The sequence below is a fragment of the Pogona vitticeps genome, chromosome 8 (genome assembly GCF_051106095.1).
Source record: "Pogona vitticeps strain Pit_001003342236 chromosome 8, PviZW2.1, whole genome shotgun sequence".
In the NCBI taxonomy this organism is placed as follows: Eukaryota; Metazoa; Chordata; class Lepidosauria; order Squamata; family Agamidae; genus Pogona; species Pogona vitticeps.
Window position 1 is genome coordinate 3278024 of NC_135790.1, and position 17112 is coordinate 3295135.

At 46.5% G+C, this 17112-nt stretch overlaps 1 protein-coding gene across 7 annotated transcripts in view; it reads left to right on the forward strand.

The window, feature by feature from the left end:
* ANK1 (ankyrin 1) overlaps positions 1–17112 on the forward strand; it is a 137709-nt gene that overhangs the window by 58728 nt on the left and 61869 nt on the right. For 6 of the 7 annotated variants that reach the window (XM_072978994.2, XM_020780244.3, XM_020780246.3 and 3 more), the window contains exon 2: positions 10035–10136. In XM_072978994.2, coding sequence (XP_072835095.2) covers positions 10035–10136 — 102 coding nt within the window. Of the gene's footprint in view, positions 1–3222; positions 3524–10034; positions 10137–17112 lie in introns of those variants that run through there. The other variant, XM_072978995.2, reaches the window with a different exon arrangement.

A 17112-nucleotide genomic window follows, 5' to 3' on the forward strand; every position in this document is an offset into this window, starting at 1 on the left:
AAGGAAAGGAGCATGTTTGACGTTCTTTGCCTCTGTGGAGTGGACAAGTTCTGATAAACCTTCCCTCGCTGCAAGGTTTTGCCACCTTGTTCTAAAGACTCAAGAAGAACGAAAGGAATTTGCTCTTCCAGGACATGGCATGGGCTGGCAACTTGATTAATTTTAACAGGGGATTAATATAGGAAGTCGATCGTGGGCCTGATGTCTGGCCGTGTAAGAATTCCTAGGGGGTGCAAACGGCAGGGTGTTCTCGTACCCACGTCCAAGCTGTGGGCTTCTCATAGGCCTTGGGTTGACTACATGGGCAGACTGAAGGCTGGGTCTTTTGCCTTCTCTAGTAGCTCTTAATCCTCTTGAATTCTTGCATTGTTTGATTGCCCTCACTGTTATTTGGTGTTAGCATTATTTGCTATTTTGCTGGAAGGGTTAAACTTGTAGTACTGAGTAACACCCTCACTCTCACCTACACACGCACACCCACGCAATGAAAAAGGAAAGCATACTACTGTATTTATTGTTTAAAGAAAAACATTTGCGGAGAGTGGAAGTGGAATGGTTTTTTCACATGGTTACAGAAGCCCCTTGAGTTTCTGCCTCTCACTCAAAAACAGAGGTGCAAGAACAAACAGGAAGTGATCACACACACACACACACACACACACACACACACACACACACACACACACACACAGAGAGAGAGAGAAGGATGGAAGATGGAGGGAACCTACGAGTACCAATCTGCTTGTAGATCTAGAAGAGACACGAAGGGCTGTCTAGCTGCTGTTGTGAATGTTATTAATAGTTTAATTCTGTTTTTTCCCCAAAAAAGGTAACTATGAGATTCCCAGTTTCTCCACCCACCCACATTCCCACTCCATACAACTTCAACCATTGCAGTGTTACATGTTTTCACCTAGCACAATCACATCATAGTTTGATTATTATGGAAAAGGAAAGAGAAAGAAATGGAAGGAGATAATGAAGGGGAAAGAGTAGACCAGAGAAGAGGAGAAAAGAGAAGCAGAGAGGTGAAGCTCCTTAGCTTGCGTCTCATGGCATTTTCTAGTTGTTGGGATATTCCTTTTACTCCATAGAAGTTCACAGAAGTTATGCCAAATTGTCTCAAATTCTGGTAGTTTAATATAGAATACCTTTTTGTGGGCTGCCAGTGCTAAACCTCCCTGGATCCAAGGGTCAATACTTGGAGTGGTCTTGGGTTTCCATTTTTTAAAATTGGTTTCTATCAAAGGCCTGGATGTTAAGTTAGCTCAGTTCTGTGGATTCAGCTGGGTCTTACTTCTCTGTTGCAGACCGCAGCCTGGGTAGCTGCGGCCTCTTCTGGATGACAGCTCCCAGAGAACCCGGGCCGTACTGATGGGGAAAAAAATAACTTTTCTAAATTTGGGGAAGAAAATGGCGTATATACCCAACAACGCCTCACAGAATTTAAAAAAAATGTTTCTTTACTTTCAAATCAACAGTAACTTGACAAACATGATTTCTTTCAGCAACAAACTTCAGCAGACTCTTGAGAGGGAAAAAGCTCACAGCAGAGAGGCGGGGCTCTCTTTGAAATCAGAGGCTGGGAAGGAACGGTTGGTTATTGCTGGATAGATTGACAGTCATCCCAGCAAAACGTACTAAAGGCAGTATGCGAGGTTGTACAAACCGCAGCACAATTATTCCTGGTGACACCCACTGGATGGCATTTTCTGGAACTGAGAAATGCCCCAGAGGTATTTCCATACTAAAAACATCAGTGTTATCCAAGACATTAAAATGCTAAAGTGCTTCCATTACAGGCTCCCTGGGGTGGCTTCTTCTAGCAGAGAGAAGCTGCCCTGATGGGATGCGAGTCCCCAGAGGGGACCGCAGTCGTTCAGCTGTGGCAGGCCGCTCGGCGCCAGCTGAAGACTCTCCCGTGAGCTGCCATCGCTTGCGAAGAAGGTTTGTGCCCCGGGAGGTGGCCACGGGAAGGGCTGCTTGGCCAGCAAGCAGCAGGTTCCAGATTCATCTCCTCGCATCTTCAGGCGATGGGGAGGACAGGGTGCAAGGAAGACTGGGACCTTGCTTTGTGCTTGAGGGAAAGGGCAGAGCACCCACTTTGCATGCCCTGACATCTCCGGGTGGGGCTGGGAAAGGTTCCTGTCTGAATGCCTGGACAGCCACTGCTGCCAGCCAGAGCTGGGACTATCAGCCTAGATAGAACGATGGCCTCTTGGTGTATTTAAGGCAGCTTTACCTGTGACATGATTCTTGTCCCATAACTCGGAGCTCATGAAGACAACCCGGTTAGCCTGGGATAATTGGATGGTTTGAATCACCTCCAAGCCATACAGGGAGGGGAATTTTATCCATGAGATCCTAACTGAGATGGGGGGTGGGGGTGGTCTGGACATGGGCCTAAGTCCAGCCGGTCTTTCTGGCTAGAATAGACCCATTAAACTAGTTATGGAAAAGTTTTGTAAATCCCATTGATTCAATGGGTTTGCTCTAATTGGAATTATCCGTCAGGTTTAGGTCTTGCCATTTACCTTCTAAAAGCCATTTATGCAACTGGGCAATTGATTGAACTCTGTGACCCCTAGTTTTGTCTTCTTGACTTCCCAAATGCACATTTCCCCCCTCTGGCCCAAGTATTAGGCAGAGCGCTCCCTTCGGCAGCTGATGGGCGGCTTTTAACCAGTTCCAGCCTTCCAGCTGTTCATCCGTGATTTAACAGCTTCGCCACTCATAAGTTGCTCAGGGCCCCCTTAACTAGACGGATGCCCCAAGGAGGAAGAAGTTACTTGGGGGGGGGGACCTATAATTCTTAGCATTTCCCTGGCTGTAGTTACTTTGAAGCCCTGCTGATGGTTTCAGTCTGTCGGAAGACAGTCTGTCGCTGGAAGGGCCAGAGGGAATTCCCAATCCAGCTGACTTCTGCGGCCTCAGGCGGCAAAGTGTCTTGGGGCGGCCCTCGCAGAAGGGCAAAGACACTTCCTTCTGATACGGCCCCTTGCCCTTCTGAATACCTCTTCTTGATCCCGATGGGAAGGCATGGGACATTTAGATGGCCGCCACCCCCCACCCCAATTTCAAGGTGCCGACCACATCTTGGACTTTTCCCCACTGGCTCGTAGGGAAGCTTGCCAGCCGCCCCTCCTCTCTGCCGCCCCCTGGGTGGCGCTGGCCGCTCCTCCAACCCACACTCCCCCCCCCAGGGGTTGGCAGCTGGCAGCTTGTTGCTGAGACCGCCCGATAGGAGCTATTAAATATTGCTGCCTGACCTGGCGATGGGGGGAGGCAGAAAAGAACACATGCCATTAGCATCTGGCTCGCCGTGTAGCGGCTGCACCGGCCGGACGAGACAGCAAAGAGCCTGTATTTTTAGATAGGATGCAGTGAAGCTTTCTGGCTCACCCAAAGGTGGGGAATAGCAAAGGAAGGAAGGAAGGAAGGAGAGAGAGAGAGAAGGATCAGGTTTCGGCTCAGGCACTGGATTATGGCTGCAGGACAGGGCAAATCGGCTTCCAACCCTTCTGTGAGTAGACAACCCATTTTTCTGCTTCTTGCAAAAGCCTGGGCCCTTCTCTGTTCCCCCCCTCTTGTTTTCCTCCCCTTCCCTGTCTTGCCAGCCGTCCTTGGGTGCTTCATGGCCTGACGTGAGCACGGGTAGCTTTTCAGCCTTGGAAGCTGTGCCTGCCTTTGGTGCGCATGTCTCTGCGTGGCTCCTGAAGGGCCAGAGACACCCACTGGAGGGATGGCAGGTGTGTTTTCAAACGTGGCCCTGCTGAGTCGCGCTTTTCTGTTTTGGAGGAGGCTCCGGGACCTTCCTGGGAAGGAAGATTTTGCCCCTGGTGCTCCTGGCCGATGTTCTCCAGCACCCAAAACCTGGAACGTAAAGCAAGGAACAGAATCCTGCCCTCCAGTGGAGAAAAGCTGAGGAACTACAGCTACGCTGCGGGGTGGGGGGTGGGGGTGGGAGGTATACTTGTGGTTTAAATCCAAGAAACTAACTTTTCCAAGCTCTGAGAATGCTTTTCTTGTTTGAGCGCCTTCACTGCCTTCTGCACGGGGAACCCCAGCTGTTCACCCTTCATCTGGAAGCTCAGATTTATGGTCTTTTGCCCCTTTCTCATTCCACCATCATCGGCATAATGGGTGGGAGATGCCCTGTACTGCTGTAGCCAGGAAACTCAGCAGCTGCTGCCACCTGGAGCGTGGCACTATCCCACATGATGGAGATAGTGGACCCGAGTCACTCTCCTCTTTGTGTGATCTCCCACTCCTTGCTTTATTTGACTGTATTTATTTAAAATATTTTTTTTACCCCAGCTTTCTCCTAAAAAAGGACCCAGAGGCAGCTTACATCATTCAGAGAGCTGCATAGCTCAGTGGCTGAAACATCTGGCTGCAGAGCCAGAGGTTGGGAGTTCGATTCCCCCCCTGGGCTTCCTTGAGATGGGCTGGACACGATGACCCACTGTTTTCAAAACAGAATATTAAAATCTAAAAACAGCAAATTATTTTTTAATAAAAACTTTTAAATAAACATTATCTTAAAAGTCTTAGGTAAAAGCATTACTAAAACAGATTTTACAGCAACAGAAATATAGACCATCTCAGTAGAGACCTCTCTTATAGATAGCCAAGCTGGCTGGCTGGCTCAGTGGTTTAGGTACCTGACTATGGAGCCAGAGGTTGGGAGTTCGATTCCCCCACTGGGCCTCCTGGGAGAAGAGCCAGCCTGGGTAGCCTTGGGCTAGCTGGACAGTCCCAGAAGTGCCCCCAGGAGAAGGTAAAGAATGGATAAACCATCTCTGGGTATTCTCTACCTGGAAAAACCTGAAAAAGGGTTGCTCATAAGTCAGAACTGACTTAACAGCGTGCAGTTGTTAGACCTGGCTAGATAGCTCAATGGTTTAGATACCTGACTGTGGAGCCAGAAATCTAGAGTTCAGTTCCCCATGGTGCTTCCTGAGAGTAGAGCCAGCCGAGGTAGCCTTGGGCCACCTGCACAGTCCAGAAGAAGGTAAAAGTAAAACACTTCTGAGTACTCTCTGTCTAGAAAACCCTGGAGAGGCTTAGCATAAGCCTGAATTGACTTGATGGATGATGATGATGATGATGATACTAGAAAGAACACCATTAAAGCTACAAAAATGGCAATATTAGGCACATACTGTTCTGATATTTAATAGATACTTGGGTTTTTGGTTGAAACTTGTATCTGTTCTATAATACCAGTCAATGTTTTTATAATTTTGATGGACTGTGCCTGGTGTTTTTGAATAATTATATATTTTTTTTGCCTCTTGAGAGAGAGTTCCGGATTGATTTATTTTCGTATTCTTTCTCCTCTTGGAGGCAATAAGGCTGGCAGGCCAGAGGGCGCTTCTCCCCCCCCAACCCCCATTCCCCCCCCCAATGTCTTCCTAAAGGCTTCTGTTTGGTCATGATGATGGAAACAGGATGGGAGACTGGATGAGCCTTTGATCTGGTCTAGCAGGCCTCTCTCTTTTGATCCTGTGCTGCAATAATGACACCCATGGGCCGAGACACGAACATCTAACAGAGGACACGGCACAGTGACTCCTGTTTCTATCAGAGATGAGGATCGTCCCCCGTGAGCCGCTCCCCGTCTCCCCACCCAGGCCACCTGGACGGGCTTTTGTTGCCAGCTGAATGCATTCACTGTACAAAAAACCCCACTCTTGCTCTGAAGCAGGGCCTGGAACGTCAAAGGCGTTGGGGGAAGGATGTATTTTGGACTACATCTCCCATCACCCCCCCGCTGTCATGGCCACCGGCCATGCTGAGGGCAGGATCCTAGGCTTTGTAGTCCCACGAATAACTCTTTCCATCTCTCAATGTGAATTGCAGGGCTGCTGATTTAAAAAACAACAACACGTCAGCCCGGAACAAGAAGAGTTCCTCTCTTGAGCACCCAACGGGATTAGATTGCGCCTTGGGTTAATTAATTAGCTGCAGCGCGTAGGACTCAACGTTTCTGCTCCAAACAACCACGCGTCTTTCGTTGCCCCTCGAAAGGGGCACGGGGATGAAATGTTGAGCTCTTTGCCTCACTGTTGGCCAGCCTAGCTCAGGACGGTGGGAGGTGAAGCCCCCAAACCTCTGGAGGGCTACTTGACCTCCAGCCTTGGTTCACACGGGCAGCTCTGCAGGGCATCCACGCGGGATCCCTCCCCAGTTCTGCCTGGAGGGGCTCAGGACTGAAGTTGTCCCACAGAAGCCCTTGTCCCTCCCTCCCTCCCTCGGCGCTGGCACCGGGGAGCAGCCAAGAAACCCGTCCAAGCTCCTTCCACGAGGTCCCTCTCCATTCACAAATATCCGTCCTCCGCCGGCTGCCAGCTTTCTTCCCTCGTTATTCCTCTCCCCATCTCCCAAACCTCGTCTTTTTTTTGCCAGTCAGGGTCCCACACAGGAAGCGCGGCGCTAATTATAGCCAATGCGTCTTGGTTACCTCCCCTCCTCGGACACCTGCCTGCCCCACTTTCGGTTCGAAAAGCGCATGGCTGGCCTAGAATGGAAGGGGGAGGGTGGTTCCCATTCCTGAAGACTTATGCAAGGTTTCCAATCTGGTCTGCCTTAGCCAGAGGGAGGCTGACCCTAAGGGGAAGACCAGCTGCCAAACTAGGAGATCTTCTCCCGGGGGGGGGCAGGGGAGTGAACGTACCTGTGAAAAGGGGTGAAAGTACCTGCAGAGAGAGACTTTTGTTCCTGTGACCTCTCTATGTTTTCCGGTGCACTGCTGTCTCCGGTTGCGGGGATGTTTGACCTGGCCCTGTGGCTTGAAATGTGATATGTAATATTAGACATCTTATTACCGACTGCCTCATATACTGTTTATTCAGAACAAAATACCTGGGCTGGCATTTAGGGAGCTGTGGGAGAAGAGATACTAACGAAATGGCAATTGCATCACCTTGTGTGCATGACTGATGGGTTACTGGAGTAGTTTCACCTTTCTTATCTGTAGCACTTCAGCACAGAAAATTATTTTACATGAAAATGCAGTTGCGTGTTAGCACAATCCTGGCGTTTTGACTGTCGGCTCCATACGACCTTGGGATATTTGTACAGTTTACGGCTTGCTATGTAAAGTCAGGAGAAGAGCCAGCCTGGGTGGCCTTGGGAAAGCTGCACAGTCCCAGGGCGCCCCTAGTGGAAGGGAAGGGTAATGCACTTCTGTGTATTCTCTACCTAGAAAACCCTGAAAAGGGTCACCATAAGTCAGAATTGATTTGACAGCAAACAACTATTTATTTATTTATTTATTTATTTATTTATTTATTTATTTATTTATTTATTTATTTATTTACAATATTTTTTGGCCACACCATTACCAGTGGTCTCTGAGCGGTGTACAACAATATTAAAACTTTTAAAAAACATTAAAACCATTAAAAATAGGCAATATTATAATAATATCCTATATTAAAAACAATCATTAAAACATTAAAATTAATAAATTGAATATTAAGGTTTAAACTGACCAAATCTCAGCTTGCCAGATAATCCTTCTGTTTGAAGCCCATTTTCAGGGGCAATCTAGAGTAATTTAGAGGACATTTAAAAGCAACGCTCAATCAGGAATCAGAGCCGACCCAAGTTATTTTGCTGTCTGAAGACCAGGATAAGATGACACCCATGACATCACTCTGCTCCCTTTGGGTGCAAAACCTGGCGGGACCGGCCTCCACCTTTTATTCCATCTCTAGTGATGAGGTTGAAATCCAGGTTGAAATGAGGTTGCCTTCTTGAGCGTTGTCACTTGTACAGAGAGAGACTACCCCGTTCCCCCGAAAAGAAGACCTAACCTGAAAAATAAGCCCTAGTATGATTTTTCCGGATGCTCGTCATATAAGCCCTACCCCAAAAATAAGCCCCAGTTAAGTGAAACCCTGCCATCCACCCTTGTGCAGCAACCAGAAGAAGATGACATGACTGATTTTGAATCAATTTAGATAGTTGTACATGGAGAAAAAAAAAACATCCCCTGATAATAACCCCTAATGCTTTTTTTGGAGCAAAAATTAATATAAGACCCTGTCTTTTTTGGGGGGGGGGAACACGGTATGTTCCTGATTGGTTGGCTGCTTACATGCAATCGCTTTGAGATATTCCCCCTATCCTATTTGTCTCTTCGTTATGTTGCTTAATGGAGGGCCGGCCCTTCCATCGGCCAGAAGTGTGGCTATCAAGAACTGTCGCACGGACATGGAAAGACACACAGCCGCGTGGGCTCTGAGACATGAGAATTTCCCCTGGCACAGCACCGTTTGGCTGCCTCTTCTCACTGATGTCTTTTGATCATCTTTAATCACAGCCATGGACACCCCCCCCTTCCTGTTCTCATTAACAGGATGGCAGCCAGTCCTGTCAGATCTCTGATGTCAGTCGAGAATTGAGGAGTTGAAATGTCCCAGTGGACCGTTGTAATACGTGCTTTGTTCTTTCCATGCCTAAAGAGATTTATTGCTTGTAGGAGGGGAGGCAGAAAAATCTGGGAGATAGATCAGTCAAGAATACAATCGTCTTTACTTTTCCGTCTGTGGCCTCAGGTGGCAGATTTTATGTGGCACAATCAGAGCATCACGTTATGATTACTTAATGGAGGGGTGTTGCGTTTTGACCGCCAGAGGAAAGGTAGAAGCACTTATGAATTGGTCTGTGTCGCATTGCCAAAGCAATTAAGCTGGCTTATGATGTTTTCCCCCTTGATCCAGGTTAGTATCGGAGAAGGGCCATTGGCTCCTTGTCTCAGGCAGCAAAATATTTTGGGTCCGCCTCAGGAAAGAGTGTGGTGCTGCTGCTGAAAAAGGCACCCTTGAATTGATCTGTTCCCCTTCATAATGTTGAGCACGGCTCACAACTGTATTTTCTTGTCACTATGTTGAGATTTTCCCTGCCAGCAAAAGCCAATCAGGGGGGGGATAGGGACGAGAAACATGGTATATAATGATGTCGGCACATAAGATTAATCTGCACCCCTTGTTATGGAGGGAAAGCCAGGGGACTCTCTGGACACATAAGAAAGGGCACAAACTACAGGAAGCCAGATTTAGTCTGAATATCAGGAAAAAAACTTCTTAACTGTTAGAGCAGTACGACAATGGAACCTATGACCTCGGGAGGGGGTGAGAGTTCTAACGTGGGAGGCATTCAAGAGAAAATTGGACCACCTTCTGACAGATGTTTTTTTATTTGTATTCCTGCATTGAGGAGGGGGTTGGGCTCAACGGCCTTAGAGGCCCCTTCCAACTCCATGATTCTATGACGTGGCACATGGTTGTCGTTCTTACAGCAAATCTGGCTTCTGTGTAATTATGCCATCAGTTTAAATACTGTTCGGTAGAGATGCATGAGCAATTCTCTCCACTGAGCTCTGAGAAGCATATTTATTTGAGCCATGGGTCCTTGACAAGAATGGATGCACTTTATTGTGGGACATCTCCACATTTTTGTAGAGCTTCATGTTTTTTTGCGACTGCAAGGCTAAGATGGCCACGTTGACTTTTCTGGGGATTGCAATCCAGGAAAACTCTCTCTCTCTCTCTCTCTTTCTCTCTCACGTTTGTGTTGTACTTCTAGAATTGCAGCTCATAGTCCAAAAAAAGAAAGGTTATGTGGCCATCGCACCTGAGTGTTCAAAACATTAGGAAACGCATGGTGCATATTTCTGAAATGGGCACACGTATGTTTAAGCCAAGGAGAATGGGTGACCATTCATATGTACATCAGTGCTCACAAAAATGAGGCTTAGAGGGAGGAAGGAGGTTATGAAGATTATGCAAGCTAGCCCCCAAGGAATATTACCCCCTAAATGCTGACACACTAGCTTTCTTAATGCAGGGATGGTCCCCCCCCACTCCCCCCCTTTTAAAGTATGTATGGATCCTCAATCAGGCAAGCCCTCGCCTGCAGCTTGAAATGATTCGGGTGGAGAAGTGAGAAGGCAACCGTAGCCGATTTGGGCTAAAATCTTCCCCCTTCCCGCTGACCCATTGATCTCCTCTTCTCTTTCCAAGGCCGATGCGGCGACGAGCTTCCTGCGGGCAGCGCGGTCCGGGAACCTGGACAAAGCTCTGGACCACTTGAGGAATGGTGTGGATATTAACACCTGTAATCAGGTAAGTCGTGGACTCTGCCCGGATGTCTGAGGTTCTCCGTCGGGCACCTTTGGGTTGCTTTTGATCGGGACATGGCTTGATCTGACTGTAGTGGTTGGTTGGACACGGCTTGAATAGAGGAGGGGTCTGGGAGTTATTTTCCACTTTCTTCATGCAGCAGCATCCGCTGTGGAACTCACAGATTAATCAGGACAAAGGGTATCTCTGAGCATATGCAGAGTGCAGGCTAGGCTCAAAGGGCTCTATGGATAACACACATCCAGGCAGCTGCGATCTTAGGGGTTGTGCAGCATGTGAAGTGAGCAAAGGAAGCGTGCCTTGGAGAGAAAGGAGAGGAGGTGAAAAATGTGAGTTTTTGGACCCCCCACTCCCGGAATTCTTCCATCAGATTAGCCATTGGCACCCAGGAGATTCTGGAAACTGTAGTCCCGAAACACAAATCTGCATATCATGAAAGGAGACCCTCCTTTTTGGGGAAACCATGCAGCAAGGCATGGCATTTCAGTACTTAACCAACTCTAAGGAATGTACAGTAAGACTGCGGTATCTGCAGGGGATCACCACCAAACTCCCTGTGGATGCCAAAAAATATGGAAGCAGTGAACACTATACATAGCATTTTTTCTGGCTCCTTCTAGTGGCTGGTTTTGGTAATTACACCATTGGAAATATCTATAAATATGTATTTCTGTGGTTTTTAATTTAATATTTTCAGGCTGCAGATAAGTGAATCCGTGGATGCTGATCCAGCTGATAGGGGGATCCTAATGTAACTGCAGCAGCCTTATGCACCACAGAATTGTATGAGGGTATGGCTGTTGTACTGAGTCCAGAGGTGGCAACTTTTCCAAGTCCTGCTTTAGAAACCTTTGTAATGAGTACAGTAGCCGCTCAGAATCCTTGCCAGGGAAGAATCTGGGATCAGAGGAATAACCTCTGAAGAACCACACTGTGGCCCAGAATCAGTAGCCTAGAACAGCTTTCTCTCCAAACAACTGCCTTTGGAGAGTGTGTGACTACACTGCCCACTACTCTGGCCACATTGGGTGAGGATGATGGGACCTGCATTCTGATGCGTTAGGAAGGCACAAAGTGGCAGAAAACGGTAGCTTCGAAAGCGCTGGCTGAAATCCTGCTGTGCAGTTATGCAGAAGGTGCAACATTTCATGACAAACTGCCATCAGTTACAAAATCCCCATAGCCATGATTTGTTTACTGACAATGCCTCCGGCTCTTTCGTAATTCAAGATTCAGCCTTTTGCGTAACTGCACAACAGGATTTCCCTTGCTGCTTCATAACGGAGTGCAATCAGAAGGGAAGATGGCTGGCAGGCTCTCTCCGGGAAGAGGACCATTGTGGAGGCAGGATTGTGGCTCCAGAAGGGCTCAGCTCCCTCCCTCCCTCGCCCTCTCTGTGTTTTGCACAGATGATTTGAGGTCTGCCCCACCCTCCAAAGCTCCCTCAGACTTTGGGCCAGACTCACCTCATTCAAGGCCCCGAGGCGTTTTCTTGCAAAAATTAACGGTCTGAACACCTTGGTAGGACCACCCCAATTATCCCACAGTGAGAGATAATTGGGGTGGTCCTACCCGGCCACAAAAGGGCCTAATTATTACTTAATGGTTTATTCTGGAGAATGTGGACTACACATGGGTTAATACCTGAACAAGGCCTTTCCAGATGTGTGAGAGCATTTCTAGAACCCTACTAGTCCCTTATCACTGAGCTTGCCTGCCTTCCTCATCTGGCTGGTATGGATGACTTCTGGCCTCTCTCTTATGCTCAAGGCATCTCTCTTTGGGGTCTCACCTGTAACTTTTCCCCAGTCACCTTGTTCGTGTTTCCTTTAATTCTTTTAACACCAAGATTCCCGAGTACCTACCTGGCGCCAGGCAGGTGGGCGGGCGGAAGACGAGGGGAAGGAAAAGCAGGTGCTCGAAAAAGTTACTTTTCAGGAGGGCGCTTCTCAGAATCTCGATGCTGACAGGGGGGTTATGGACGTTTTGCGACCCCCAAAACGTGGGTTCTCCCCAAGTTTTATACTAAAGATGGGTGAATGTGGTCCTTGATGTGAAATTAGACTCCAGCTCCCATCAGCCTTCACAGTCTGGCTGTGCTTGCTAGAAAGGGTGGGAGCTGCAGTTCTGCCAAAACATGGAGGCCCACTTCTGGTGTCGGTGGTACTGAGGAACATGGGCAAATATCCTTCACCTCCCATGGGGCCTTCCCCCCCCCAAACAGAAGTGAAGGAACATTTTGGATAGCTTTTGCTACGTGTTTTTTTGGAGGGTGGAGGCGATGGTATTATTTTAAGGCAAAGCAATGGAAAATTAGGGGGAAGTGCTCTGCTGTTGCTTCAGATGGTGACAGGTCGTAAAGGGCAGTTGGAATTTTGTCCCCAGTTCTGTGGAAGGGCCAACCAGAAGTTAGCCTAAATAGAAGTTGATGTAAAGCCCATTTTCTGCAGCTCTGGAACCTTTTCTTATAAGCAGAGCCAGGATTGAAGCCCCACTCCTTTTGGGGAAGCAGACAAAATGGCACCATCTGCATCTCCTGCCCCCTTTATGATGTTTTCAAGAAACAGTATGCTGTTGCAAATTATCTCTGTTTTTGTTGCAGAGTATTTAAGAATGTTTCTGAATGGGCAAGTCAGAGCCATTAACTGTGCAAAAGACCTGCCTATCATTTATAGATAATTGGAGATGAACTGATCCAGCTGCTTTGTTATGCAAGGCAACTGATGGAAAATTATAATTCAGAACACAGCAGCTGCTCCATCTCCCTGAAATGGAATAGATTTCATTATGACCCCCAGGGTGACCCTTTCATTTTCCTGTGATTCCCGCAGTAATTGAGCAGGAACAAAATACAACCTGCAGAAGGAGCAGCTGGAAAAGTTGCTTTTTCTGGACTGGGAGTCCCAGAATCTCCTATCTAGAAAGATCAGTAGCTTGCACTGTCTCTCCTCTATGGAAAGTCACACTTTTCTTTTTGGAAAATTAAAGGTTCTTTTAAAACTATGGCAAAAAAAGAAAGCCATCTTTGACCGCAGGCCATCACTTCCTCCCTAGTATTCTCATGTTCGTTGCTACTGCGATTTCTCCTCTGGAGCTTGTGTTAACATTTCACACCTCTGATCCCCAGTGGATTTCCTTGTGATCACGGAGTCTGTAGGTTATACGATTCTCCTTGACCCGAAATTCAGGACATTGGCCTGTCTCTCGGATTGCTGTCAGGTTGATCTGGACAAAATGTCTTCCTTTGGAGGGACTGACCGGTGTAGGTTGCCTGTGTTGTGTGTCTGTATGCTGGTCACAGGATGGCTGGGCTGGAAAGCTCTGTGAGTCGATGAGAAAGCAGCTGCCAGCTTGACCATCTTTTCCCCCTAAGCCCACCGGCAGACAGAAACCTCTGAAGGGGTTTTGGCCCGAGAGGCATAAAATCCAAACTTTGACATGTTCTACCTGATTTGGGGAATTGATTTTCTTCAGCGTTCCAAAGAGAACCGCTTTGGGCAATTCCTATGGGAGGAGGTGGCTCAAGGGATTTTGCTGCCTGAAGCAGGGGAGCAAATGGTGGCCATGCCTTGTCCAGGTTCAAGTAAAGATGCATCTCTTTCCCTCTACCTGGCAGATTTTTTTTTCATTTGTATTTATTTTAACAAAGCATATCTGTTGCTCTTTTATGGAAAAATCAGCTCCCTGAGTCCGCTGCCTTACTCTGCCTAACGGCAGGGCCGGCCCTTCCTTTTTCGGTCATGGGACCGGCGAACTCTTTTTGTGTTAAGCCGTAATGCAGTAAGTACAGTGTGGTGGGTTCCCCACATCCATCTTCAAATGCTGTGTGAAGGTTTTTGTTTTTTTTTGGTGGCATTCTTCCCTTTTCCTTTATTTATTTATTTATGAGTAATCCTATCTGCCTCCAAAGAGTGACAAGCATAATAAAAAGGCACGCAGTAAAACCAACCATTTACCAACAACAGCACTTAAAAACAAACCCACACAAAACTCCGTGCGGCAGCAAACAAAAAAAGCCTTTTAGGAGCAGAAAGTAGCTATCAAGGTAAGGCAAGAAAAGGAGAGTTTTACAAACAGAGCTTGAAAACGTATCATTCGGAGTCAAAACTCACAGCAGGCAAAAAAAAAGAAGAAAGAATAAGAAAATAAAAGAAGTGACAGGTATCAGAGAATAATGTGCTTAGCTTCAAAATATCAAGAAAAAGTGCCAGGTAGATTTGTTAAGGGAGAGCCTTCCGCAGCCTGGCGATTACCACATGAAAGACCTATCCAGAGGTAGCCACTTATTTTATTTACTGTAAATCTTTATTGTTGCAGAGTTTTGAATTTTTGGTTAAATTCCTCTCGCTGCACAGCAGAAGCACAGGGCTTCCCCAGAGGAGGATAGCTACACGTTCCCCAGAGTAGACCACCCCTTTTCCTCATCAACTGGCACTTAACAGTCTTAATCATTCCCTCTGAGGCATTAGTAAGAGAAAGAATAAAAACCATCTCCGTTACTGACAGTGGAACAGATCAAACATCAGATTAACAAACATGGCAGTATTCAGCTGCAGACTTCAACAGACTTAAGAGAGAGAAAAAGACACAGAGGACGAGAGGTGAGGCTGTCTCGCTCTCTGAGTTCTTGGAACAGCTGGCTAACATCTGGTTAGTAGATGGAGAGTCACTTCAGCCCAGAAAAAGTCTCTCACAGCCACACCTACTAAAGGCAGCATGCAACATTGTGAAACAAACAACTCTCATGGTATGAAGGCTTTGCCCTTTGCAGAAGATAAAGTGTGATGTTGGGGAGTTCTGTGTCTCAGCGACACACACACATACACACATACGCAGACTGGCCCAGATCTAGCCTTTAAGTTCTGGAGGCAGTGGCTGCTTGTTTTTAATTGGGAGTTGCTGTTGTGCTCATTAAAGAGAAGCGTCCCTCTTGTTTGGGCTTCTGCCCCAGAAAGCAAAAGAGTCCTCGGGGGGGTAAGGGAGCGACACCATGACAGTTGTGCAACTCCCGGGTATATTTCCTTCCCCATCGCGGATCAGAAATAAATAGCGAGGCAAGGGGTAGTTCCTCACAGCTCAGTGAAACAGGAACAGTATGGGGAAAGATATAACCAAGCCATGTTCCCCCTCCCGTTCGTGCTGGGGATGTGGAAATCCTGTCTCCTATATGCTCTCTGCCTGGTTGTGTATAACCCCCATTGGTATTGTGGTTATAGACAACCATGCCAGAGTCCAGGACATGCAAGAAGGGGCTCAAGTGACAGGAAGCCAGATTCAGGCGGAATGTCAAGAAAAACATCCTAACTGTTAGATTAGTACGACAACGGAATCAATGACTTTGGGAGGTGGTGAGCCCTCCAATGCTGGAGGCCTTCAAGAAAAAGCTAGAGATATATTTTAACTTGGATTCCTGCGTTGAGCAGGAGGTTGGACCGGATGGCCAAACGGGAGCTCCCAACTCTAACAAGAGTCTGTGGTGTTATTTATTTATTTTACTTATTTATTCTATTTATACCCCGCCTATCTGGTCAATATGACCACTCTGGTTTTTATGGTATTTTCATATAGTGCTCCCTGGAAGGCGAAAAGAGAATGATTACTCTGCTTTGAAAATATTGCTTATTATACTTTTTTTTTTAGTATTGTATTCCTCAGCATGAGAAGAAGATCTGAGGCACTCCGCAATGATCAACATAATTGGAGATTTCACAAGGGTAGTCAAGTTAATCCTCGTTATTAAACCGATTTTTAAAAAATGAACGCAGGTGCCCCTTTTCAGACTCACTAAAATGCTGTCTACTGAAAGAGCAGGAGACTTCAAAGGAATTAATGGCCTCCTTAATTGGAAACTTATAATTCTAAACCCAGCAGCTGTGACAAAGCGCTTAAACTTCAGTGAAGTGCTAGGACTGTGATAATGGAATCCTGTTTTTAAGACTTTAGATATCTCTTACCAGGCTTGGCTCTTCAGTAATCTTGGCACAGAGTTCCTTGTGATAGTGGCCTTCCCCCTAAACCCCTGATCGGTGCTGCCAGGTCAGATAAGCGGATACCTGAACATAACCCTTAGAGTTGTACAAAATCCTAAGAGTCGTAGCCTTGCAGGGAAACATCAGAAGCCTGTGTTCATCACAGCTGGTATCTTCCCCCAAAAGGGTTAATTCCAGAATGAAACAAAACAATAATTGACAATCATATCAACTGTTGTGTTCATCAGAGAGACGTATCAAGGTATAAGGCTTTTTTCCAAAAAGGCATGTCTAATTCTACAAGTCTTACTTCACCTTGTTTCTATATTTCATAAGCACAAAATATTTCAGTGTTGTAAAAATACAAAAATCTCCCATGTATAAACCCTAGGCACAAATGCTGAAGCAGGAAGTTTTTGCAACTTGTGAAAAGCTGCCGATGTGACTGCCATCCAAAATTCATACAACTATGAGAAGTTGCAAACAAAAGTACATTCTAAAACAAAATGGAAGTTATCGGCAGAACGTAAATCATGTTATAACTGTGTTTCAAAATTTCAGGCGCTTACTCTAAAAATGCAAGAGCCTATAGCATAAAAAGGTGCATTTAAAAGCTGGGGATACATTTCTTAAAATATTAAAGTGGTTAAAAGTAAAAAAAATACATGAAAGAAAATGAATTTCTTAGCCTCCAAGCATATTATGAGCACACACAATGAAAAATTGTATTAAGTGCTCACCCAGCCAAACTATCCTTATGTGAGCTTGCATCCATGGAGAGGAATTCACGAGGATTGTTGTTTCTGTCTTGTAAGTGTGGTGTAGTGTGAAGCCTTACTGTGTTGATGAGCTGAATGCCTTTGTGTATGTTTTGTCTCCCTATATTTATAATTCATTCCATTGTTTACCTTTCCCTTCTAACTAGAAACAATGCTTCTCTGCAGGACTTGGAGGACCAAAAGCTTGGTATTCCAAGAATAATTTTTCAA